The sequence below is a fragment of the Oncorhynchus clarkii genome, chromosome 12, assembly GCF_045791955.1.
Source record: "Oncorhynchus clarkii lewisi isolate Uvic-CL-2024 chromosome 12, UVic_Ocla_1.0, whole genome shotgun sequence".
Taxonomy (NCBI): domain Eukaryota; kingdom Metazoa; phylum Chordata; class Actinopteri; order Salmoniformes; family Salmonidae; genus Oncorhynchus; species Oncorhynchus clarkii.
Genome location: NC_092158.1, coordinates 87,066,844 through 87,092,979, shown reverse-complemented (window position 1 = coordinate 87,092,979; position 26,136 = coordinate 87,066,844). Strand labels below are relative to the sequence as shown.

At 39.9% G+C, this 26,136-nt stretch overlaps 1 protein-coding gene across 3 annotated transcripts in view; it reads right to left on the bottom strand.

Annotated features, from left to right (window-relative positions):
• LOC139421577 (epsin-3-like) overlaps positions 1–26,136 on the bottom strand; it is a 64,898-nt gene that overhangs the window by 28,794 nt on the left and 9,968 nt on the right. For all 3 annotated transcript variants that reach the window (XM_071172615.1, XM_071172614.1, XM_071172613.1), the window contains exons 2-6: positions 24,115–24,469; positions 22,062–22,220; positions 21,650–21,733; positions 21,348–21,461; positions 20,485–20,662 (exon numbers count right to left, since the gene is read on the bottom strand). In XM_071172615.1, the coding sequence (XP_071028716.1) occupies positions 20,485–20,662; positions 21,348–21,461; positions 21,650–21,733; positions 22,062–22,220; positions 24,115–24,183 (604 nt within the window). In that variant the 5' untranslated portion in view covers positions 24,184–24,469. The remainder of the gene's footprint in view (positions 1–20,484; positions 20,663–21,347; positions 21,462–21,649; positions 21,734–22,061; positions 22,221–24,114; positions 24,470–26,136) is intronic.

Here is a 26,136-nt window from a genome sequence, read left to right as displayed (position 1 = left end):
GGTAGTGGAGGTAGATATGTAGAGGGGAGAGATGGGTAGGGGGTTAGAGGAGGTGGCAGGGGCAGAGGAGTAGATGGGTAGTGAGGGTAGAGGGGTAGTGGAGGTAGATATGTAGAGGGGAGAGATGGGTAGAGGAGGTGGCAGGGGCAGAGGAGTAGATGGGTAGTGAGGGTAGAGGGGTAGTGGAGGTAGATATGTAGAGGGGAGAGATGGGTAGGGTGGTAGAGGAGGTGGCAGGGGCAGAGGAGTAGATGGGTAGTGAGGGTAGAGGGGTAATGGAGGTAGATATGTAGAGGGGAGAGATGGTAGAGGAGGTGGCAGGGGCAGAGGAGTAGATGGGTAGTGAGGGTAGAGGGGTAATGGAGGTAGATATGTAGAGGGGAGAGATGGGTAGAGGAGGTGGCAGGGGCAGAGGAGTAGATGGGTAGTGAGGGTAGAGGGGTAGTGGAGGTAGATATGTAGAGGGGAGAGATGGGTAGGGGGTTAGAGGAGGTGGCAGGGGCAGAGGAGTAGATGGGTTGTGAAGGTAGAGAGGTAATGGAGGTAGATAAGTAGAGGGGTAGTGGGGGTCATGGCTGTAAGGGTGGGGGGGGGGGGGGTCATGGGTGTAAGGCAGGGGAGGTCATGGCTGTAAGGCGGGGGTGGGGTCATGGCTGTAAGGAGGGGGTCATGACAGAATGGGGGGTGGGGAGTCATGGCTGTAAGGGGGTGGGGGTCATGGCTGTAAGGGGGTGGGGGTCATGGCTGTAAGGGAGGGGGCTGTGGAGGGAAGGAGGGGGGCAGTACTGTATATACGTCCCAAATGGCACCCTATTCCTGATGTAGTGCACTACTTTTCACCAGAGCCCCTATAAAAGGCAATAATAGTGTGATTTGGAACGAGGCCATTGGCAAGGTCCAGTCTATCTCTGCTGAACCCCAATCACTTCCAGTACACCGCCTCTCAATGTGGCCTGCCTGGGCTGGACTGTCGTCTGGCTGGGCCGGCTGGGACCTGGGTTCAAATACTATTCCATATCTTCTCAAATAGTGCGAGCGTTTGCTTTAGCCTGCCTGCAGTGCCAGGTGGGCGGGATCTCTTCTATGGGTTCCGTTACGCCAGACAAGCTCAATCAAAGCACAGACAAAGTCGTTTGAAATGATTTCAAATTGTATTTGAACCCAGGTCTGTCTGGGACGGGACAGGGAGCTACTGCCACAGTGCCAGGCCAACCCTCTGACCCCCACTCAACCACCCAGCCCCAGCCCATCCATCAGGTCCATCTAAACCCGCAACGACAGACAGGACAGACAGACTCAAAGATCATCAATCCAGGACACATAGTATGTCCTCCACCGTCATTGACCAAACTGTCCTTCTGTAACAGTGCTGAAATGGAGCAGAAATCAGGCCAGAGTGACTTTCCCAGACAAGGCCTACTGCATATTATGGAATATGTCAATATGGATGTCGCCTGAATCATTTCACAGTAATTATCTCCAAAGTATGTAGTAATATACAAAGTATGTGGTAGTATAAAAAAAATGTATGTGTGTGTGTGTGTGTGTGTGTGTGTGTGTGTGTGTGTGTGTGTGTGTGTGTGTGTGTATATATATATATATATATATATAGGGCTTTTTCTGTATAGAAGAATCTAGTGGGTCACCTTTGGCCAAACAGTAAAATATTGATATATATAGTACCAGTCAAAAGTTTGGAAACACCTACTCATTCAAGGGTTTGTCTTTATTATTACTATTTTCTACATTGTAGAATAATAGTGACGACATTAAAACTATAACACATATGGAATCATGTAGTAACCAAAATAGTGTTAAACACATCAGTTTAATATTTGAGATTCTTCAAATAGCCACCATTTGCCTTGAAGACAGCTTTGCACATTCTTGGCATTCTCTCAACTATCTTCATGAGGTAGTTAACTGGAATGCTTTTCCAACAGTCTTGAAGGAGTTCCCACATATGCTGAGCACTTGTTGGCTGCTTTTCCTTCACTCTGCGGTCCAACTCATCCCAAACCATCTCAATTGGGTTGAGTTTGGGGGATTGTGGAGGCCAGGTCATCTGATGCAGCCCTCCATCACTCTCCTTCTTGGTCAAATAGCCCTTACACAGCCTGGAGGTGTGTTTTGGGTCATTGTCCTGTTGAAGAACAAATGATAGTCCCACTAAGTGCAAACCAGATGTGATGGCGTATCACTGCAGAATGCTGTGGTAGCCATGCTGGTTAAGTGTGTCTTGAATTCTAAATAAATCACAGACAGTGTCACCAGCACCACCACACCATCACCCCTCCTCCTCCTTGCTTCACGTTTGGAACGACACATGCGGAGATCATCCGTTCACCTACTCTGCATCTCACAAAGACACGGTGGTTGGAACCATAAATCGCAAATTTGGACTCATCAGACCAAAGGACAAATTTCCACCGGTCTAATGTCCATTGCTCGCGTTTCTTGGCCCAAGCAAGTCTCTTCTTCCTATTGGTGTCCTTTAGTAGTGGTTTCTTTTCAGCAATTGGTTACTGCATGATTTGATATGTGTTATTTCATAGGTTTATTCTACAACGTAGAAAATAGTAAAAATAAAGAAAAACCCTTCAATGAGTAGGTGTGTCCAAACTTTTGACTGGTACTGTATATATACACTACCGTTCAAAAGTTTGGGGTCACTTAGAAATGTCCTTGTTTTTTAAAGAAAAGCTAATTTTGTAAATTAAAATAACATTAAAGATATCAGAAATAGTGTAAACATTTTTAATGTTGTAAATGACTATTGTAGCTGGAAATGGCAGATTTTTTATGGAATATCTACATAGGTGTACAGACTACAGAGGCCCATTATCAGCAACCATCACTCCTGTGTTCCAATGGCACGTTGTGTTAGCTAATCCAAGTTTAGCATTTTAAAAGGCTAGTTGATCATTAGAAAACCCTTTTGCAATTATGTTAGCACAGCTGAAAACTATTGTTCTGATTAAAGAAGCAATAAAACTGGCCTTCTTTAGACTAGTTGAATATCTGGAGCATCAGCATTTGTGGGTTCGATTACAGGCTCAAAATGGCCAGAAACAAAGACTTTCTTCTGAAACTCGTCAGTCTATTCTTGTTCTGAGAATAGAAGGCTATTCCATGCAAGAAATTTGCAAGAAACTGAAGATCTCGTACAACGCTGTGTACTACTCCCTTCACAGAACAGCGCAAACTTGCTCTAACCAGAATAGAAAGAGGAGTGGGAGGCCCCGGTGCACAACTGAGCAAGAGGACAAGTACATTAGAGTTTCTAGTTTGAGAAACAGATTGGACAAGTCCTCAAACGGCAGCTTCATTAGTACCCGCAAAACACCAGTCTCAAAGTCAACAGTGAAGAGGCGACTCCGGGATGCTGGCCTTCTAGGCAGAGTTCCTCTGTCCAGTGTCTGTGTTCTTTTGCCCATCTTAATCTTTTATTTTTATTGGCCAGTCTGAGATATGTATTTTTCTTTGCAACTCTGCCTAGAAGGCCAGCATCGCGGAGTCGCCTCCTCACTGTTGATGTTGAGACTGGTGTTTTGCAAAAACAAGGACATTTCTAAAGTGACCCCAAACTTTTGAACGGTAGTGTACATACATATATTTTTTAACATTCTTTTCAGGATGTAAAAAAAAATAATTCAGTCTAAACTTAAATGACTAAAACCACATATAAAGTAGAAAAGATAATGGACCTATACATTTTTAAATAACAATCACCAAAATGTTAAAACTAGAAAGTCAGGGAGAATACTTCATTTTATTATTATTATTATTATGCATTCAGGAGTATGTTTGTCATGGCATGGGGCCCCCATTGATTCTGTTATAATGTTTGTCATGGCATGGGGCCCCCATTGATTCTGTTATAATGTTTGAGTCACTCAGATAGCATAAGCCATTGCGAAAATGTGTAGATTTGAATGAAATTAACTTTAAAACGGCACATTTTGTCATGGCGGTCAACAGGAGGGTCTCTAAAATGTCCAGTCGGCGACTGCACCAGTGGCCACGCCCCCACCACGCCCCCACCACGCCCATCGCCTAAGCCACATTTTGAACCCAGAAAAAACTCTGGTGTGTGTGTGGGAAAATCAAACATGCCACAGACACCAGAAGTATAACATTAACACAGAGTGACTAACTGAAACCATGCTCACGCTACTTAGCTTCCCACACACAACCTTTACACAGCTGGTGCACAGACCGCACTCAGCTGGTGCAGAGGCTGCACACAGCTGGTGATGAGACCACACACATGATATTACACTGGCAACTGGCTTTGGTCTCTGCACCATCCTTCTGTACTGTTCAACAACTCCACCACATCCTACTGTATCATACTACTACTGTACTATCCAACAACTCCACCACATCCTACTGTATCATAAAACTACTGTACTATCCAACAACTCTACCACATCCTACTGTATCATAAAACGACTGTACTATCCAACAACTCCACCACATCCTACTGTATCATAAAACTACTGTACTATCTAACAACTCCACCACATCCTACTGTATCATAATACTACTGTACTATCCAACAACTCAACCACATCCTACTGTATCATAAAACTACTGTACTATCTAACAACTCCACCACATCTTACTGTATCATAAAACTACTGTACTAACACCTACACCACATCCTACTGTATCATAAAACTACTGTACTATCTAACAACTCCACCACATCCTACTGTATCATAATACTACTGTATATTCTAACAACTCCACCACATCCTACTGTATCATAATACTACTGTACTATCCAACAACTCAACCACATCCTACTGTATCATAAAACTACTGTACTAACACCTACACCACATCCTACTGTATCATAATACTACTGTACTATCCAACAACTCCACCACATCCTACTGTATCATAATACTACTGTACTATCTAACAACTCCACCACATCCTACTGTATCATACAACTACTGTACTATCCAACAACTCCACCACATCCTACTGTATCATAAAACGACTGTACTATCCAACAACTCCACCACATCCTACTGTATCATAAAACTACTGTACTATCTAACAACTCCACCACATCCTACTGTATCATAATACTACTGTACTATCCAACAACTCAACCACATCCTACTGTATCATAAAACTACTGTACTATCTAACAACTCCACCACATCCTACTGTATCATAAAACTACTGTACTAACACCTACACCACATCCTACTGTATCATAAAACTACTGTACTATCTAACAACTCCACCACATCCTACTGTATCATAATACTACTGTATATTCTAACAACTCCACCACATCCTACTGTATCATAAAACTACTGTACTATCTAACAACTCCACCACATCCTACTGTATCATAATACTACTGTATATTCTAACAACTCAACCACATCCTACTGTATCATAAAACTACTGTACTAACACCTACACCACATCCTACTGTATCATAATACTACTGTACTATCCAACAACTCCACCACATCCTACTGTATCATAATACTACTGTACTATCTAACAACTCCACCACATCCTACTGTATCATAATACTACTGTACTATCCAACAACTCCACCACAGCCTACTGTATCATAAAACTACTGTACTATCTAACACCTACACCACATCCTACTGTATCATAATTCTACTGTACTATCTAACAACTCCACCACATCCTACTGAGTCATAATACAACTGTACTATCCAACAACTCCACCAAATCCTACTGTATCATAATACTACTGTACTATCCAACAACTCCACCACATCCTACTGTATCATAATACTAATGTACTATCCAACAACTCCACCACATCCTACTGTATCATAAAACTACTGTACTAACTCCTACACCACATCCTACTGTATCATAATTCTACTGTACTATCTAACAACTCCACCACATCCTACTGTATCATAAAACTACTGTACTATCTAACAACTCCACCACATCCTACTGAGTCATAATACTACTGTACTATCCAACAACTCCACCACATCCTACTGTATCATACTACTACTGTACTATCTAACAACTCCACCACATCCTACTGTATCATAAAACTACTGTAGTATCTAACAACTCTACCACATCCTACTGTATCATAATACTACTGTACTAACACCTACACCACATCATACTGTATCATAATACTACTGTACTATCTAACAACTCCACCACATCCTACTGTATCATAATACTACTGTACTATCTAACAACTCCACCACATCCTACTGTATCATAATACTACTGTACTATCCAACAACTCCACCACATCCTACTGTATCATAATACTACTGTACTATCTAACAACTCCACCACATCCTACTGTATCATAATACTACTGTACTATCTAACAACTTCACCACATCCTACTGTATCATCTAACAACTCCACCACAACCTACAGTATCATAATAGTACTGTACTATCTAACAACTTCACCACATCCTACTGTATCATCTAACAACTCCACCACAACCTACAGTATCATAAAACTACTGTACTAACACCACCACATCCTAATGTATCATACTACTACTGTACTATCTAACAACTCCACCACATCCTACTGAATCATAATACTACTGTACTATCTAACAACTTCACCACATCCTACTGTATCATCTAACAACTCCACCACAACCTACAGTATCATAATAGTACTGTACTATCTAACAACTTCACCACATCCTACTGTATCATCTAACAACTCCACCACAACCTACAGTATCATAAAACTACTGTACTAACACCACCACATCCTAATGTATCATACTACTACTGTACTATCTAACAACTCCACCACATCCTACTGAATCATAATACTACTGTACTAACACCACCACATCCTACTGTATCATAAAACTACTGTACTATCTAACAACTCCACCACATCCTACTGTATCATAATACTACTGTACTATCTAACAACTCCACCACATCCTACTGTATCATAAAACTACTGTACTATCCAACAACTCAACCACATCCTACTGTATCATAAAACTACTGTACTATCTAACAACTCCACCACATCCTACTGTATCATAAAACTACTGTACTATCCAACAACTCATCTTACTACTGTATCATATTCCAATAGTAGTATTTATACCACACACTATCACATCGTACTACTACACACACCCTATTGTATCTTAACATATGCAATGTGGTCAACTCAAAGACAATGTGTTCAACTCAAAGACAATGTGTTCAACTCAAAGACAATGTGTTCAACTCAAAGACAATGTGTTCAACTCAAAGACAATGTGTTCAACTCAAAGACAATGTGTTCAACTCAAAGACAATGTGTTCAACTCAAAGACAATGTGTTCAACTCAAAGGCAATGTGTTCAACTCAAAGACAATGTGTTCAACTCAAAGGCAATGTGTTCAACTCAAAGACAATGTGTTCAACTCAAAGACAATGTGTTCAACTCAAATCGTTGGCCTTAGTCAACTTTTAATGGCTATAATATAATATATATAACTATAATATATATAACTGTCAAATCTAGAATTTGCTTGACATAAACCATTCAAAGGCACTTAAATATTTTGTCTTGCCCATTTACCCTCGGAATGGCATACATTCACAGTACTCAATTGTCTCAAGGCTTAAAATCCTTCTTTAACCCGTCTCCTCCTCTTTATCTACACTGATTGCAGTGGATTTAACAAGTGACATCAATAAGGGATCATAGCTTTCACCCCGATTCACCTGGTCAGTCGATGTCATGGAAATAGCAGGTGTTCTTAATGTTTTGTACACTCAGTGTATGTTTATTAAAATAATATATTTTGGACCAATTGAATAAACAGGTGATACATGATGCCCAGTCCCAGCTAGCTAAACGTGGCTACCACAGCACAGCCATGTATAATACATGATGCCCAGTCCCAGCTAGCTAAACGTGGCTACCACAGCCATGTATAATACATGATGCCCAGTCCCAGCTAGCTAAACGTGGCTACCACAGCACAGCCATGTATAATACATGATGCCCAGTCCCAGCTAGCTAAACGTGGCTACCACAGCCATGTATAATACATGATGCCCAGTCCCAGCTAGCTAAACGTGACTACCACAGCCATGTATAATACATGATGCCCAGTCACAGCTAGCTAAACGTGGCTACCACAGCACAGCCATGTATAATACATGATGCCCAGTCCCAGCTAGCTAAACGTGGCTACCACAGCCATGTATAATACATGATGCCCAGTCACAGCTAGCTAAACGTGGCTACCACAGCCATGTATAATACATGATGCCCAGTCACAGCTAGCTAAACGTGGCTACCACAGTACAGCCATGTATAATGCATGATGCCCAGTCACAGCTAGCTAAACGTGGCTCCCACAGCCATGTATAATGCATGATGCCCAGTCACAGCTAGCTAAACGTGGCTACCACAGTACAGCCATGTATAATGCATGATGCCCAGTCACAGCTAGCTAAACGTGGCTCCCACAGCCATGTATAATACATGATGCCCAGTCACAGCTAGCTAAACGTGGCTCCCACAGCCATGTATAATACATGATGCCCAGTCCCAGCTAGCTAAACGTGACTACCACAGCCATGTATAATACATGATGCCCAGTCCCAGCTAGCTAAACGTGACTACCACAGCCATGTATAATACATGATGCCCAGTCCCAGCTAGCTAAACGTGGCTACCACAGCACAGCCATGTATAATACATGATGCCCAGTCACAGCTAGCTAAACGTGGCTACCACAGCCATGTATAATACATGATGCCCAGTCCCAGCTAGCTAAACGTGGCTACCACAGCACAGCCATGTATAATACATGATGCCCAGTCCCAGCTAGCTAAACGTGGCTACCACAGCCATGTATAATACATGATGCCCAGTCCCAGCTAGCTAAACGTGGCTACCACAGCACAGCCATGTATAATACATGATGCCCAGTCCCAGCTAGCTAAACGTGGCTACCACAGCCATGTATAATACATGATGCCCAGTCCCAGCTAGCTAAACGTGGCTACCACAGCCATGTATAATACATGATGCCCAGTCCCAGCTAGCTAAACGTGGCTACCACAGCCATGTATAATACATGATGCCCAGTCCCAGCTAGCTAAACGTGGCTACCACAGCCATGTATAATACATGATGCCCAGTCACAGCTAGCTAAACGTGGCTACCACAGCCATGTATAATACATGATGCCCAGTCCCAGCTAGCTAAACGTGGCTACCACAGCCATGTATAATACATGATGCCCAGTCACAGCTAGCTAAACGTGGCTACCACAGCCATGTATAATACATGATGCCCAGTCCCAGCTAGCTAAACGTGGCTACCACAGCACAGCCATGTATAATACATGATGCCCAGTCCCAGCTAGCTAAACGTGGCTACCACAGCCATGTATAATACATGATGCCCAGTCACAGCTAGCTAAACGTGGCTACCACAGCCATGTATAATACATGATGCCCAGTCCCAGCTAGCTAAACGTAGCTACCACAGCCATGTATAATACATGATGCCCAGTCACAGCTAGCTAAACGTGGCTACCACAGCCATGTATAATACATGATGCCCAGTCCCAGCTAGCTAAACGTGGCTACCACAGCCATGTATAATACATGATGCCCAGTCCCAGCTAGCTAAACGTGGCTACCACAGCCATGTATAATACATGATGCCCAGTCCCAGCTAGCTAAACGTGACTACCACAGCCATGTATAATACATGATGCCCAGTCCCAGCTAGCTAAACGTGGCTACCACAGCCATGTACACAGAGATCCATGATGAGACAGGGAAAAAAGGTAGAGAGAGTGTGTGTGTCCCCCATTCTTTGTGTTTGCTGTTCAGTTGGAGTGAAAGAGAACAGGAGAATGTTAGGAATGCAGCTATAGAGAGCGTCTCTCTCTCTCTCACACACACACACACACTTGGATAGCGTAACCAAAACTAACAAACAATTTATGTAGGAATGGGGAACAACCAGGATGATACATCAGACAGAGACATGGACTGCTTCCCAAATGGCACCATATAGTGCACTACTTTTGACCAGAGCACTATGGCACCCTATTCCCTATATAGTGCACTACTTTTGACCAGAGCCCTATGGCACCCTATTCCCTATATAGTGCACTACTTTTGACCAGAGCCCTATGGCCAATGGCACCCTATTCCCTATATAGTGCACTACTTTAGACCAGGGCCATATTCCCTATATAGTCCACTACTATTGACCAGGGCCCTATTCCCTATATAGTGCACTACTATTGACCAGAGCCCTATTCCCTATATAGTGCACTACTTTTGACCAGGGCCCTATTCCCTATATAGTGCACTACTATTGACCAGGGCCCTTATGGAACAGGGTACCATTTGGGGCAGAGTTATTCATTGAGACTTGTCCAGGTCCAGCTGCCTGTTACAGGGACCAACAGGACAATAGCACCTACTTGAATAGGGCCTGTGAGGGACAATGACCACGGGTATACAACTATAGAAGCACAATCTATTATGCCATCATTGACATGAATGGGAACGTCTGTTCTATAGACTCTGTTTCTGTGTACACAACCAGCCATCTCTACAATGAATCCAGATACTGCTGACGGAACACTTTATCTGTATTTCTGGAGACCCAAGTAACTGAACTTTTAGTTCCTTTCTGATGACAGACAGACACACAGACACACAGACACAGACACACAGACACACAGACACAGACACACAGACACACAGACACACAGACACAGACACACAGAAACAGACACAGACACAGACACACACAAACTGACTGACACGTTGATAAGATAAGAACCGTGAGTTCTTACTGAGTGTATATGCCATCTGTGTTCTAGAATAATCTACTGCATGTCATGGTCACAAGATAAGAACACGAAGAGCCAAAACATTCCAGCCCAAATCCCCTTGAGTGAGAAGGAAGAGGTTAGTGGTCACTGCACGACAGGGGAGGTAGAGACAGAGATGTTTCCTCTACTGGGAGAAATACTCCCAAATAAGATCATATTTTTTCAAGATAATATCTCAATCAATGTCCATCTTCTGTGCATTTACTAATAACATAAAGCTGGGAATCAATCTGAATGGGGAAAAATGCAAATATGACTGCCTGATATGTATATGACTGCCATAGACTGAGGGACATCCCATGACCATTAATTCCCTTAAGAATTTACATTATATATAAGTAATACATAGTGTAACCATCCTCCGTGTTGTTGTTTACTAGTAATACATGTTGTTGTTTACTAGTAATAGTGTAACCATCCTCTGTGTTGTTGTTTACTAGTAATACATAGTGTAACCATCCTCTGTGTTGTTGTTTACTAGTAATACATAGTGTAACCATCCTCTGTGTTGTTGTTTACTAGTAATACATAGTGTAACCATCCTCTGTTGTTGTTGTTTACTAGTAATACATAGTGTAACTATCCTCCGTGTTGTTGTTTACTAGTAATACATAGTGTAACTATCCTCCGTGTTGTTGTTTACTAGTAATACATAGTGTAACTATCCTCCGTGTTGTTGTTTACTAGCAATACATGTTGTTGTTTACTAGTAATACATAGTGTAACCATCCTCTGTGTTGTTGTTTACTAGTAATACATAGTGTAACCACCCTCTGTGTTGTTGTTTACTAGTAATACATGTTGTTGTTTACTAGTAATACATAGTGTAATCATCCTCTGTTGTTGTTTATTAGTAATACATAGTGTAACCATCCTCTGTGTTGTTGTTGACTAGTAATAGTGTAACCATCCTCCGTGTTGTTGTTTACTAGTAATACATAGTGTAACCATCCTCTGTGTTGTTGTTTACTAGTAATACATAGTGTAACCATCCTCCATGTTGTTGTTTACTAGTAATACATAGTGTAACCATCCTCTGTGTTGTTGTTTACTAGTAATACATAGTGTAACCATCCTCCGTGTTGTTGTTTACTAGTAATACATAGTGTAACCATCCTCTGTGTTGTTGTTTACTAGTAATACATAGTGTAACCATCCTCTGTTGTTGTTGTTTACTAGTAATACATAGTGTAACCATCCTCTGTGTTGTTGTTTACTAGTAATACATGTTGTTGTTTACTAGTAATACATAGTGTAACCATCCTCTGTGTTGTTGTTTACTAGTAATACATGTTGTTGTTTACTAGTAATACATGTTGTTGTTTACTAGTAATACATAGTGTAACCATCCTCTATGTTGTTGTTTACTAGTAATACATGTTGTTGTTTACTAGTAATACATGTTGTTGTTTACTAGTAATAGTGTAACCATCCTCTATGTTGTTGTTTACTAGTAATACATGTTGTTGTTTACTAGTAATACATGTTGTTGTTTACTAGTAATACATAGTGTAACCATCCTCTGTGTTGTTGTTTACTAGTAATACATGTTGTTGTTTATTAGTAATACATAGTGTAACCATCCTCTGTGTTGTTGTTTACTAGTAATACATAGTGTAACCATCCTCTGTGTTGTTGTTTACTAGTAATACATAGTGTAACCATCCTCTGTGTTGTTGTTTACTAGTAATACATGTTGTTGTTTACTAGTAATACATAGTGTAACTATCCTCTGTGTTGTTGTTTACTAGTAATACATAGTGTAACTATCCTCTGTGTTGTTGTTTACTAGTAATACATGTTGTTGTTTACTAGTAATACATAGTGTAACTATCCTCCGTGTTGTTGTTTACTAGTAATACATAGTGGAACCATCCTCTGTGTTGTTGTTTACTAGTAATACATGTTGTTGTTTACTAGTAATACATAGTGGAACCATCCTCTGTGTTGTTGTTTACTAGTAATACATGTTGTTGTTTACTAGTAATACATAGTGTAACCATCCTCCGTGTTGTTGTTTATTAGTAATACATGTTGTTGTTTACTAGTAATAGTGTAACCATCCTCTGTGTTGTTGTTTACTAGTAATACATAGTGTAACCATCCTCTGTGTTGTTGTTTACTAGTAATACATGTTGTTGTTTACTAGTAATACATAGTGTAACTATCCTCTGTGTTGTTGTTTACTAGTAATACATGTTGTTGTTTACTAGTAATACATAGTGTAACTATCCTCTGTGTTGTTGTTTACTAGTAATACATAGTGTAACTATCCTCTGTGTTGTTGTTTACTAGTAATACATAGTGTAACCATCCTCTGTGTTGTTGTTTACTAGTAATACATGTTGTTGTTTACTAGTAATAGTGTAACCATCCTCCATGTTGTTGTTTACTAGTAATACATAGTGGAACCATCCTCCGTGTTGTTGTTTACTAGTAATACATGTTGTTGTTTACTAGTAATACATAGTGTAATCATCCTCTGTTGTTGTTTACTAGTAATACATAGTGTAACTATCCTCCGTGTTGTTGTTTACTAGTAATACATAGTGTAACCATCCTCTGTGTTGTTGTTTACTAGTAATACATAGTGTAACCATCCTCCGTGTTGTTGTTTACTAGTAATACATAGTGTAACCATCCTCCGTGTTGTTGTTTACTAGTAATACATAGTGTAACCATCCTCTGTGTTGTTGTTTACTAGTAATACATAGTGTAACCATCCTCCATGTTGTTGTTTACTAGTAATACATAGTGTAACCATCCTCCATGTTGTTGTTTACTAGTAATACATAGTGTAACCATCCTCTGTGTTGTTGTTTACTAGTAATACATGTTGTTGTTTACTAGTAATACATAGTGTAACCACCCTCTATGTTGTTGTTTACTAGTAATACATGTTGTTGTTTACTAGTAATACATAGTGTAATCATCCTCTGTTGTTGTTTACTAGTAATACATAGTTTAACCATCCTCCATGTTGTTGTTTACTAGTAATACATAGTGTAACCATCCTCTGTGTTGTTGTTTACTAGTAATACATGTTGTTGTTTACTAGTAATACATAGTGTAACCACCCTCTATGTTGTTGTTTACTAGTAATACATGTTGTTGTTTACTAGTAATACATAGTGTAACCATCCACTGTTGTTGTTTACTAGTAATACATAGTGTAACCATCCTCTGTTGTTGTTGTTTACTAGTAATAGTGTAACCATCCTCTGTTGTTGTTTACTAGTAATACATAGTGTAACCATCCTCCATGTTGTTGTTTACTAGTAATACATAGTGTAACCATCCTCTGTGTTGTTGTTTACTAGTAATACATAGTGTAACCATCCTCCATGTTGTTGTTTACTAGTAATACATAGTGTAACCATCCTCCATGTTGTTGTTTACTAGTAATACATAGTGTAACCATCCTCTGTGTTGTTGTTTACTAGTAATACATGTTGTTGTTTACTAGTAATACATAGTGTAATCATCCTCTGTTGTTGTTTACTAGTAATACATAGTTTAACCATCCTCTGTTGTTGTTTACTAGTAATACATAGTGTAACCATCCTCCATGGTGTTGTTTATTAGTAATACATAGTGTAACCATCCTCTGTGTTGTTGTTTACTAGTAATACATGTTGTTGTTTACTAGTAATACATAGTGTAACTATCCTCTGTGTTGTTGTTTATTAGTAATAGTGTAACCATCCTCTGTGTTGTTGTTTACTAGTAATACATAGTGTAACCATCCTCTGTGTTGTTGTTTACTAGTAATACATAGTGTAACCATCCTCCGTGTTGTTGTTTACTAGTAATACATAGTGTAACCATCCTCTGTGTTGTTGTTTACTAGTAATACATAGTGTAACCATCCTCTGTTGTTGTTGTTTACTAGTAATACATAGTGTAACCATCCTCTGTGTTGTTGTTTACTAGTAATACATGTTGTTGTTTACTAGTAATACATAGTGTAACCATCCTCTGTGTTGTTGTTTACTAGTAATACATGTTGTTGTTTACTAGTAATACATGTTGTTGTTTACTAGTAATACATAGTGTAACCATCCTCTATGTTGTTGTTTACTAGTAATACATGTTGTTGTTTACTAGTAATACATGTTGTTGTTTACTAGTAATAGTGTAACCATCCTCTATGTTGTTGTTTACTAGTAATACATGTTGTTGTTTACTAGTAATACATGTTGTTGTTTACTAGTAATACATAGTGTAACCATCCTCTGTGTTGTTGTTTACTAGTAATACATGTTGTTGTTTATTAGTAATACATAGTGTAACCATCCTCTGTGTTGTTGTTTACTAGTAATACATAGTGTAACCATCCTCTGTGTTGTTGTTTACTAGTAATACATAGTGTAACCATCCTCTGTGTTGTTGTTTACTAGTAATACATGTTGTTGTTTACTAGTAATACATAGTGTAACTATCCTCTGTGTTGTTGTTTACTAGTAATACATAGTGTAACTATCCTCTGTGTTGTTGTTTACTAGTAATACATGTTGTTGTTTACTAGTAATACATAGTGTAACTATCCTCCGTGTTGTTGTTTACTAGTAATACATAGTGGAACCATCCTCTGTGTTGTTGTTTACTAGTAATACATGTTGTTGTTTACTAGTAATACATAGTGGAACCATCCTCTGTGTTGTTGTTTACTAGTAATACATGTTGTTGTTTACTAGTAATACATAGTGTAACCATCCTCCGTGTTGTTGTTTATTAGTAATACATGTTGTTGTTTACTAGTAATAGTGTAACCATCCTCTGTGTTGTTGTTTACTAGTAATACATAGTGTAACCATCCTCTGTGTTGTTGTTTACTAGTAATACATGTTGTTGTTTACTAGTAATACATAGTGTAACTATCCTCTGTGTTGTTGTTTACTAGTAATACATGTTGTTGTTTACTAGTAATACATAGTGTAACTATCCTCTGTGTTGTTGTTTACTAGTAATACATAGTGTAACTATCCTCTGTGTTGTTGTTTACTAGTAATACATAGTGTAACCATCCTCTGTGTTGTTGTTTACTAGTAATACATGTTGTTGTTTACTAGTAATAGTGTAACCATCCTCCATGTTGTTGTTTACTAGTAATACATAGTGGAACCATCCTCCGTGTTGTTGTTTACTAGTAATACATGTTGTTGTTTACTAGTAATACATAGTGTAATCATCCTCTGTTGTTGTTTACTAGTAATACATAGTGTAACTATCCTCCGTGTTGTTGTTTACTAGTAATACATAGTGTAACCATCCTCTGTGTTGTTGTTTACTAGTAATACATAGTGTAACCATCCTCCGTGTTGTTGTTTACTAGTAATACATAGTGTAACCATCCTCCGTGTTGTTGTTTACTAGTAATACATAGTGTAACCATCCTCTGTGTTGTTGTTTACTAGTAATACATAGTGTAACCATCCTCCATGTTGTTGTTTACTAGTAATACATAGTGTAACCATCCTCCATGTTGTTGTTTACTAGTAATACATAGTGTAACCATCCTCTGTGTTGTTGTTTACTAGTAATACATGTTGTTGTTTACTAGTAATACATAGTGTAACCACCCTCTATGTTGTTGTTTACTAGTAATACATGTTGTTGTTTACTAGTAATACATAGTGTAATCATCCTCTGTTGTTGTTTACTAGTAATACATAGTTTAACCATCCTCCATGTTGTTGTTTACTAGTAATACATAGTGTAACCATCCTCTGTGTTGTTGTTTACTAGTAATACATGTTGTTGTTTACTAGTAATACATAGTGTAACCACCCTCTATGTTGTTGTTTACTAGTAATACATGTTGTTGTTTACTAGTAATACATAGTGTAACCATCCACTGTTGTTGTTTACTAGTAATACATAGTGTAACCATCCTCTGTTGTTGTTGTTTACTAGTAATAGTGTAACCATCCTCTGTTGTTGTTTACTAGTAATACATAGTGTAACCATCCTCCATGTTGTTGTTTACTAGTAATACATAGTGTAACCATCCTCCATGTTGTTGTTTACTAGTAATACATAGTGTAACCATCCTCTGTGTTGTTGTTTACTAGTAATACATGTTGTTGTTTACTAGTAATACATAGTGTAATCATCCTCTGTTGTTGTTTACTAGTAATACATAGTTTAACCATCCTCTGTTGTTGTTTACTAGTAATACATAGTGTAACCATCCTCCATGGTGTTGTTTATTAGTAATACATAGTGTAACCATCCTCTGTGTTGTTGTTTACTAGTAATACATGTTGTTGTTTACTAGTAATACATAGTGTAACTATCCTCTGTGTTGTTGTTTATTAGTAATAGTGTAACCATCCTCTGTGTTGTTGTTTACTAGTAATACATAGTGTAACCATCCTCTGTTGTTGTTGTTTACTAGTAATACATAGTGTAACCATCCTCTGTTGTTGTTGTTTACTAGTAATACATAGTGTAACCATCCTCCATGTTGTTGTTTATTAGTAATACATAGTGTAACCATCCTCTGTGTTGTTGTTTACTAGTAATACATGTTGTTGTTTACTAGTAATACATAGTGTAACTATCCTCTGTGTTGTTGTTTATTAGTAATACATAGTGTAACCATCCTCTGTGTTGTTGTTTACTAGTAATACATAGTGTAACCATCCTCTGTTGTTGTTGTTTACTAGTAATACATAGTGTAACCATCCTCTGTTGTTGTTGTTTACTAGTAATACATAGTGTAACCATCCTCTGTGTTGTTGTTTACTAGTAATACATAGTGTAACTATCCTCCGTGTTGTTGTTTACTAGTAATACATAGTGTAACCATCCTCTGTTGTTGTTGTTTACTGGTAATACATAGTGTAACCATCCTCTGTTGTTGTTGTTTACTGGTAATACATAGTGTAACCATCATTCAGACATTTATCAAGAGAACATCCCTGGTCATCCCTGCTACCTCTGATCTGGCGGACTCACTAAACACAAATGTTCATTTGTAAAAAATATGTCTGAAAGTTGGAGTGTGCCCCTTGCTATCTGTGAATGTAAAAAAAAATAGTAATTACATTTTAAAAAATGGTGCTGTCTGGTTTATTTAATATAAGGAATTTGAAATTATTCATACCTTTACTTTTGATACTTAAGTATATTTAAAACCAAACACTTTTACACTTTTACTCAAGTAGTATTTTACTGGGCGACTTTCACTTGAGTCATTTTCTATTAAGGTATCTTTACTTTTACTCAAATATGACAATTGGATACTTTATCCACCACTGGTTGGTTCCTGTGGGATAACACTAACATGGAGAGTTCGTTCGCCAACTTACTGACTAGCTGTCAGTGCAGACCTGAGCAGAGCCAGACCAAATCTCTCAACATGGATTCTCACTGAAGAACAGAATGGCTAATCTTATCAATGTTTCAGGCATTCAAGCCTTTATGCTTTCATTACATTCTGGCTCCATTGTGTGTTCCACTGCCTCTTCAATGCTTCAGGCTGTGGGAACATGTTTGGCCTTTTAAAATGTATCCCTGCTATCAATCAAACTGTAATATACCGTCACTACCCGGCTACCACCCGGTACTCTACCCTCTACCCTGCACCTCCTATGGACATAGTCATGGAACACTGGCCACTTTAATCATGTTTACATACTGTTTTACCCACTTCATATGTATATACTGTATTCTAGTCAAGGCTCATCCTATATAACTACTGCTGTACACACCTTTTCTATTCATATACTGTCTATACACACCATCCTATATAACTACTGTCTATACACACCATCCTATATAACTACTGTCTATACACACCATCCTATATAACTACTGTCTATACACACCATCCTATATAACTACTGTCTATACACACCATCCTATATAACTACTGTCTATACACACCATCCTATATAACTACTGTCTATACACACCATCCTATATAACTACTGTCTATACACACCATCCTATATAACTACTGTCTATACATACCATCCTATATAACTACTGTCTATACACACCATCCTATATAACTACTGTCTATACACACCATCCAATATAACTACTGTCTATACACACCATCCTATATAACTACTGTCTATATACACCATCCTATATAACTACTGTCTATACACACCATCCTATATAACTACTGTCTATATACACCATCCTATATAACTACTGTCTATATACACCATCCTATATAACTACTGCTGTACACACCTTTTCTATTTATATACTGTCTATACACACCGTCCTATATAGCTACTGTCTATACACACATATAGAGTACCAGTCAACAGTTTGGACACCTATTCATTCAAGGGTTTTTCTTTATTTTTACTATTTTCTACATTGTAGAATAACAGTGAAGACATTGAAACTATGAAAATAACACATATGGAATATTGTAGTAACCAAAACAGTGTTAAACAAATCAAAATATATTTTAAATATGTATTATTCAAAGTAGCCACCCTTTTCCTTGATGACAGCTTTGCACACTCTTGGCATTCTCTCAACCAGTTTCACCTGGAATGTTTTTCCAACAGTCTTGAAGGAGTTCCCACACATGCTTTTATATATATATATATATATATATATATATATATATATATATCAAGACTGTTGGAAAAACATTCCAGGTGAAGCTGGTTGAGAGAATGTATATATATATATATATATATATAAACTGGGTGGTTCGAGCCCTGAATGCTGATTGGCTGAAAGGCGTGGTATATCAGACCGTATATCACGAGTATGACAAAACATTTATTTTGACTGCTCTAATCACGTTGGTAACCAGTTTATAATCGCAATAAGGCACCACCGGGGTTTGTGATATATGGCCAATATACCACGACCAAGGGCTGTACCAGTCACTCCACGTTGCGTCGTACATAAGAACACGACATTGGCCACATAACACAGCTCCTCAGGCCTTATTGCTTAAATATACAGTACCAGTCAAAAGTCTGGACACGTATCAGTTAAAAATAGAATGTCATCATGTTTTGGTCACAAAGAAAAAAAACTCTTGCCTTGTTAGTTGGCTACAGCTGGTTGTACCATTTCACCATACCCTGTAATCACTAGTTATTACTTCTAAACAAAATACCTTTTAGGGTGGACCCTTGTTGTTTGGTTTACTGTTTGAACAGTTGCTGAGATAATATTTTGGTTATCAATGCAAAATAAGCTACTTTGATGAATAGCCTATATACTGTATAGATGTCAGATCTAGGTACCAAGCTACAACACTGCCTCCACGGCTGTGGAAGGAATGATATGGCACGTCTCAATTTTAAGGAAGTTAAAAAAGTATGTCGGATGCCAGAGAGTACTTACAAGGAGCCGCCCCTTTTGTGACGAGAAACGACATGGCAACTCCGTAGACCGAGTAGTAAGCTTTAGGAGAACTAGGTTAAGTTTAGGAAAGGGGTTAGCTGAAATGAAAAAGAAAAAATTGTCCCTGACCCGACTCAAACTTATCGAGCCACGACCTGGCCCGACCTCAGAACAGCCTTTGTTTCCAATAGCGCGATTGCGTGTGTGTGTGTGTGTGTGTGTGTTTGCATATTCCCAGTTGCATGGTACTACTCACAATTGAAAGAGGAATGGGACTCCCTGGACCGGCTGAAGTCATCCCCGTAGAGAGCAGTCATGCTGGGCTGGCTGGTACGGCGGCCTGGGTAGGGTGGAGGTAGAGAACTAGAGCCCATCCCTGACCCTGCAGCTGCTCCAGCCATCCTCTCCTTGGTCTTCAGGGCCAGGGTCCTCTCCTAGACAAATAGATAGCTAGGTATTTACATAATGAGGATAGGGATTTTATTCATCATCGAGGGGACAATACCAGGACGGTTTCCTGGACACAGATTACACCTGGACCTGGACTAAAAAGCCAGATCAATGGAGAAGTCCAGGACCAGACATAATGTGTCTGATGTCAAACAGAAGTCCAGGACCAGACATAATGTGTCTGATGTCAAACAGAAGTCCAGGACCAGACATAATGTGTCTGATGTCAAACAGAAGTCCAGGACCAGACATAATGTGTCTGATGTCTAACAGAAGTCCAGGACCAGACATAATGTGTCTGATGTCAAACAGAAGTCCAGGACCAGACATAATGTGTCTGATGTCCAGGACCAGACATAATGTGTCTGATGTCAAACAGAAGTCCAGGACCAGACATAATGTGTCTGATGTCAAACAGAAGTCCAGGACCAGACATAATGTGTCTGATGTCAAACAGAAGTCCAGGACCAGACATAATGTGTCTGATGTCAAACAGAAGTCCAGGACCAGACATAATGTGTCTGATGTCAAACAGAAGTCCAGGACCAGACATAATGTATCTGATGTCTAACAGAAGTCCAGGACCAGACATAATGTGTCTGGGAAAACAGAAGCAGACACACATTCTGTACAAAACCAAACCAACAGAATACAGGTACCATGTCATACCTGTTTCAGCCTCTCCTCATCCCTCATCAGGGCCACCAGCTGCTTGGCCTTCTCCCTAACATTCACCCCCTGGTCCCTGCCATCCCTGTCTGTGAACTGGAAGTCCCGTAGGGTCTACAGAGGAGGAGGAGGAGGAGGAGGAGGAGGAAGAGGAAGAGAAGGAAGTATACTTTATTATACTTTCTTTGCAGATAGTTTTTTTGGTTTCAACCCCCTGAGAAAGAAGCCATTCAGAAGCCAGCTCAGTGCACTCACTCAGACATTTATCCCGACAGACTCGGGATTCAAACCGTCAACCTAACCTGTATGGTGTAGACGTTCTCCCTGCACTGCTGCGCCACACGTTCCGAGCCCGTTTTGATCAGGTAGTCGAGTAGAGTCAGGGCCTAGCAATAAAATAACAATCCACTTCACTTACACACCAACACATTTCAAAACAGACACCGCACACACATCTAACAGTAGATAGAAAGACAAGGCAAAGCATTAAACAATAAAAACAGAATATGATGATAAAAATGCATATGAACAGGATATTTAAAGAATGAAAGGAAAACTAACAATTGTTTGTTAGTAAATATCAGAGAAAACAATTTGTTTCCAGGTGAATGTTGTTTGTTAGTAAATATCATAGAAAACAATTAGTTTCCAGGTGAATGTTGTTTGTTAGTAAATATCAGAGAGAAAACAATTAGTTTCCAGGTGAATGTTGACCTTGTAGACGTGTCTCCAGTTCTTCCCGCTGTCGTTGAGGCGTTTCCAGATCATACCCATGACCTCAGTGAACGCCACCACGTTGAAGGTCAGGTCAGCGATCTCTGACATCAGAGAGGAGGGGGGGCCCCACGGGTCGTTGGAGGTCGCCTCGCGGACCTTAATATAATAATGAATACATATTTAGGCCGGGATTCAATCCCATCTCATTTCGTCAGCGATGCGCCATTTAAAAAGTCATTTCCGAATGAGCCGACATACAGCGTGAATGAGGTCTCCGAAACGTTCCCTTTAAAATCACCAACAGAGCACGATCGGTTTGAATCCCAGCCCAAGAAAAATTATAAACTACAATATATATAAGAATGATTTATGATGGCTCTTTTCTCAGACCCAAAGAAGCTTTACAATATTGACAGTTGAAGTCGAAAGTTTACATACACTTATGTTGGAGTCGTTAAAACTTGTTTTTCAACCACTCCACATATTTCTTGTTAACAAACTATAGTTTTGGCAAGTCAGTTACGACATCTACTATGTGCATGACACAAGTAATTTTTTCCAACAATTGTTTACAGACAGATTATTTCACTTATAATTCACTGTATCACAATTCCAGTGGGTCAGAAGTTTACACACACTAAGTTGACTGTGCCTTTAAACAGCTTGGAAAATTCCAGAAAATGATGTCATGGCTTTAGAAGCTTTTGATAGGCTAATTGACATCATTTGAGTCAATTGGAGGTGTACCTGTGGATGTATGTCAAGGCCTACCTTCAAACTCAGTGCCTCTCTGCTTGACATCATGGGGAAATCAAAAGAAATCCACCAATACCTCAAATGTCCAAACGATTTCCAAACGCCTGAAGGTACCATGTTCATCTATACAAACAATAGTACGCAAGAATAAACACCATGGGACCACGCAGCCGTCATACTACTCAGGAAGGAGATGCGTTCTGTCTCCTAGAGATTAACGTACTTTGGTGTGAAAAGTGCAAATCAATCCCAGAACAGCAAAGGACCTTGTGAAGATGCTGGAGGAAACTGGTACAAAAGTATCTATATCCACAGTAAAACGAGTCCTATATCGACATAACCTGAAAGGCCGCTCAGCAAGGAAGAAGCCACTGCTCCAAAACCGCCATTAAAAAAAACAGACTACAGTTTGCAACTGCACATGGGGACAAAGATCGTACTTTTTGGAGAAATGTTCTCTGGTCTGATGAAACAAAAATGGAACTGTTTGGCCATAATGACCATCTTATGTTTGGAGGAAAAGGGGGAGGCTTGCAAGCCGAAGAACACCATCCCTACCGTGAAGCACGGGGGTGGCAGCATCATGTTGTGGGGGTGATTTGCTGCAGGAGGGACTGGTGCACTTCACATACTAGATGACATCATGAGGACGGAAAATGATGTGGATATATTGAAGCAACATCTCAAGACATCAGTCAGGAAGTTAAAGCTTGATCGCAAATGGGTCTTCCAACAATGACCCCAAGCATACATCCAAAGCTGTGGCAAAATGGCTTAAGGACAACAAAGTCAAGGTATTGGAGTGGCCATCACAAAGCCCTGACCTCAATCCTAATTTGTGCGAGTAGTGTGTGCGAGCAAGGAGGCCTACAAACCTGACTCAGTTACACCAGCTCTGTCAGGAGGAATGGGCCAAAATTCACCCAACTCATTGTGGGAAGCTTGTGGAAGGCTACCCGAAACGTTTGACCCAGGTTAAACTATTTAAAGTCAATGCTACCAAATACTAATTGAGCGTATGTATGTAAACTTCTGACCTAATGGGAATGTGATGAAAGAAATAAAACTTGAAATACATCATTCTCTCTACTATTATTCTGACATTTCACATTCTTAAAATAAAGTGGTGATCCTAACTGACATGAGACATGGAATTTTTACTAGGATTAAATGTCAGGAATTGTGAAAAACTGAGTTTAAATGTATTTGGCTCAGGTGTATGTAAACTTCCGACTTCAACTTTGGGTAACAATACAAATGTTAAATAACAACAACAAGAGGCACAACAACAAACCTTGATCTCTGCCTCTGAGTATTGGTTGACCATGTTCTTCACCTGGCGGCGGAGAGATGATGTCTGCATGGTGATTGGTCAGTGTTTCACAGGTGTTAAGAAGTGGGCAATGGAATCATACAGTGGGCCCGCCCACTAGTTTTCTTCTCACAGGTAGAGTTAAGGAGGGGGGAGTCTTTAACTGGGATGGAGGAGGGAGCTAGGGGGGAGGAGGTCAGTAGAGTTAAGGAGGGGGGAGTCATTAACTGGGATGGAGGAGGGAGGTAGGGGGGGAGGAGGTCAGTAGAGTTAAGATGGGGGAGGAGATGAGATGTGGTCCTCTAGATGAGTTCAGTGACGCCCAGAGTGTGTGTTCCTGGTCAGGAAGAGAACATCACAGTTAGACTGACATACAGATGCACACTGTAATATCAGTGACCAGTAGACCAGGGAAAGTGTCCCTAATACACCCTATTCCCTATATAGTGCACTACTTTAGACCAGGACCCATAGGGTAGTAGTGGTGCACTAAGTAGTGTACTAGGGAATAGGGTGCCTTTTGGGACAAGAGAGAAAGAGACATGGTGGGACCTGACCACACACAGAGAGAGCTGACTATAGACCATCTACCATCCCTCTCTGTCCAGTCAGCCATTTCAGAATCATGAAGGACAAAAGGACGTTTTTTTTTTTTTTTTACAGGAATACAAATATTAGTTTTGAGGAGGGGGACTTAACCGTGAGGACACAGCCCTTTGTAGCGCACTACTTTTGACCAGAGCCTATAAGGGGACATATAGGGGATAGGGTGCATTTTGGGACTTATCCCTATATAATAAAATCCTACACACTGCCATTGTCAGTATCACTTGCTTGTCAAGCTCACAGCCTTCGTCAAAGCTTTTGCTTTCAGTTTGAGGGTATGGGGAATAGGGTGCCATTTGGGATGAGCCCTAACTGATTATTTTTAGTCTATAGTCACAGGCATTTTCTTATTTGAAAGTTTTGTTATCGCAACAGACAGGGAGGAGCACCGCCCCCCTGCTTGTTTTTCTGACAGGATTCCATCATCACCATGGCAGCAGAGCAGAAAAGTGGCTTGGCCACTATAGGTGATAGTTACTGAACAGCTACGGACAAACCTGTTACACTACTGTAATAAGAAACGGCTGTGGATGTACCTGTTCCACTACTGTAATAAGAAACGGCTGTGGATGTACCTGTTCCACTACTGTAATAAGAAACGGCTGTGGATGTACCTGTTCCACTACTGTAATAAGAAACGGCTGTGGATGTACCTGTTCCACTACTGTAATAAGAAACGGCTGTGGATGTACCTGTTCCACTACTGTAATAAGAAACGGCTGTGGATGTACCTGTTCCACTACTGTAATAAGAACCGGCTGTGGATGTACCTGTTCCACTACTGTAATAAGAAACGGCTGTGGATGTACCTGTTCCACTACTGCACATATGTCAGAGTCAAGGCCCGCGGGCCACATCCGGCCCGCAAGAAGGTTTTTTACGGCCCCTGGGATGATCTTGATTTATTATTAGAACCGGCCCGCAGCAAGCCGGCAGCCCGCAGATCTTTTACACGCACCAATACTACATTTCCCACAATGCAAAGGTGACGCACCGAGCAGTAGGCTGCTTCATTTCAATATTTATTGGCACAGCAGTCGTCAGCATCACAGTAAAATTAACTTTCAGATACCCATCAAAAATGGCAAAACGGAAGGTGGATACTGAGAACCGGGGGTTTCAAACAAGGTGGGAGTCGGAGTATATGTTCACGAAGGTAGCTGGAAAACCTGTGTGTCTTCTGTGTGGAGAAAGTGTGGCGGTACTGAAAGAGTATAATCTGAGACGACATTATGAAACGAAACACGCGGACAAAAACAAGAATATGGACATGGAACAAAGGCTACAAAAGGCAGAGGAATTAAAACGAGGCCTCAAATCTCGACAGGCTCTGTTCAAAAAAGCCAAATCACAAGGCCAGGCTGCTGTCAAGGCCAGTTTTATTTTGGCAGAAGAGAT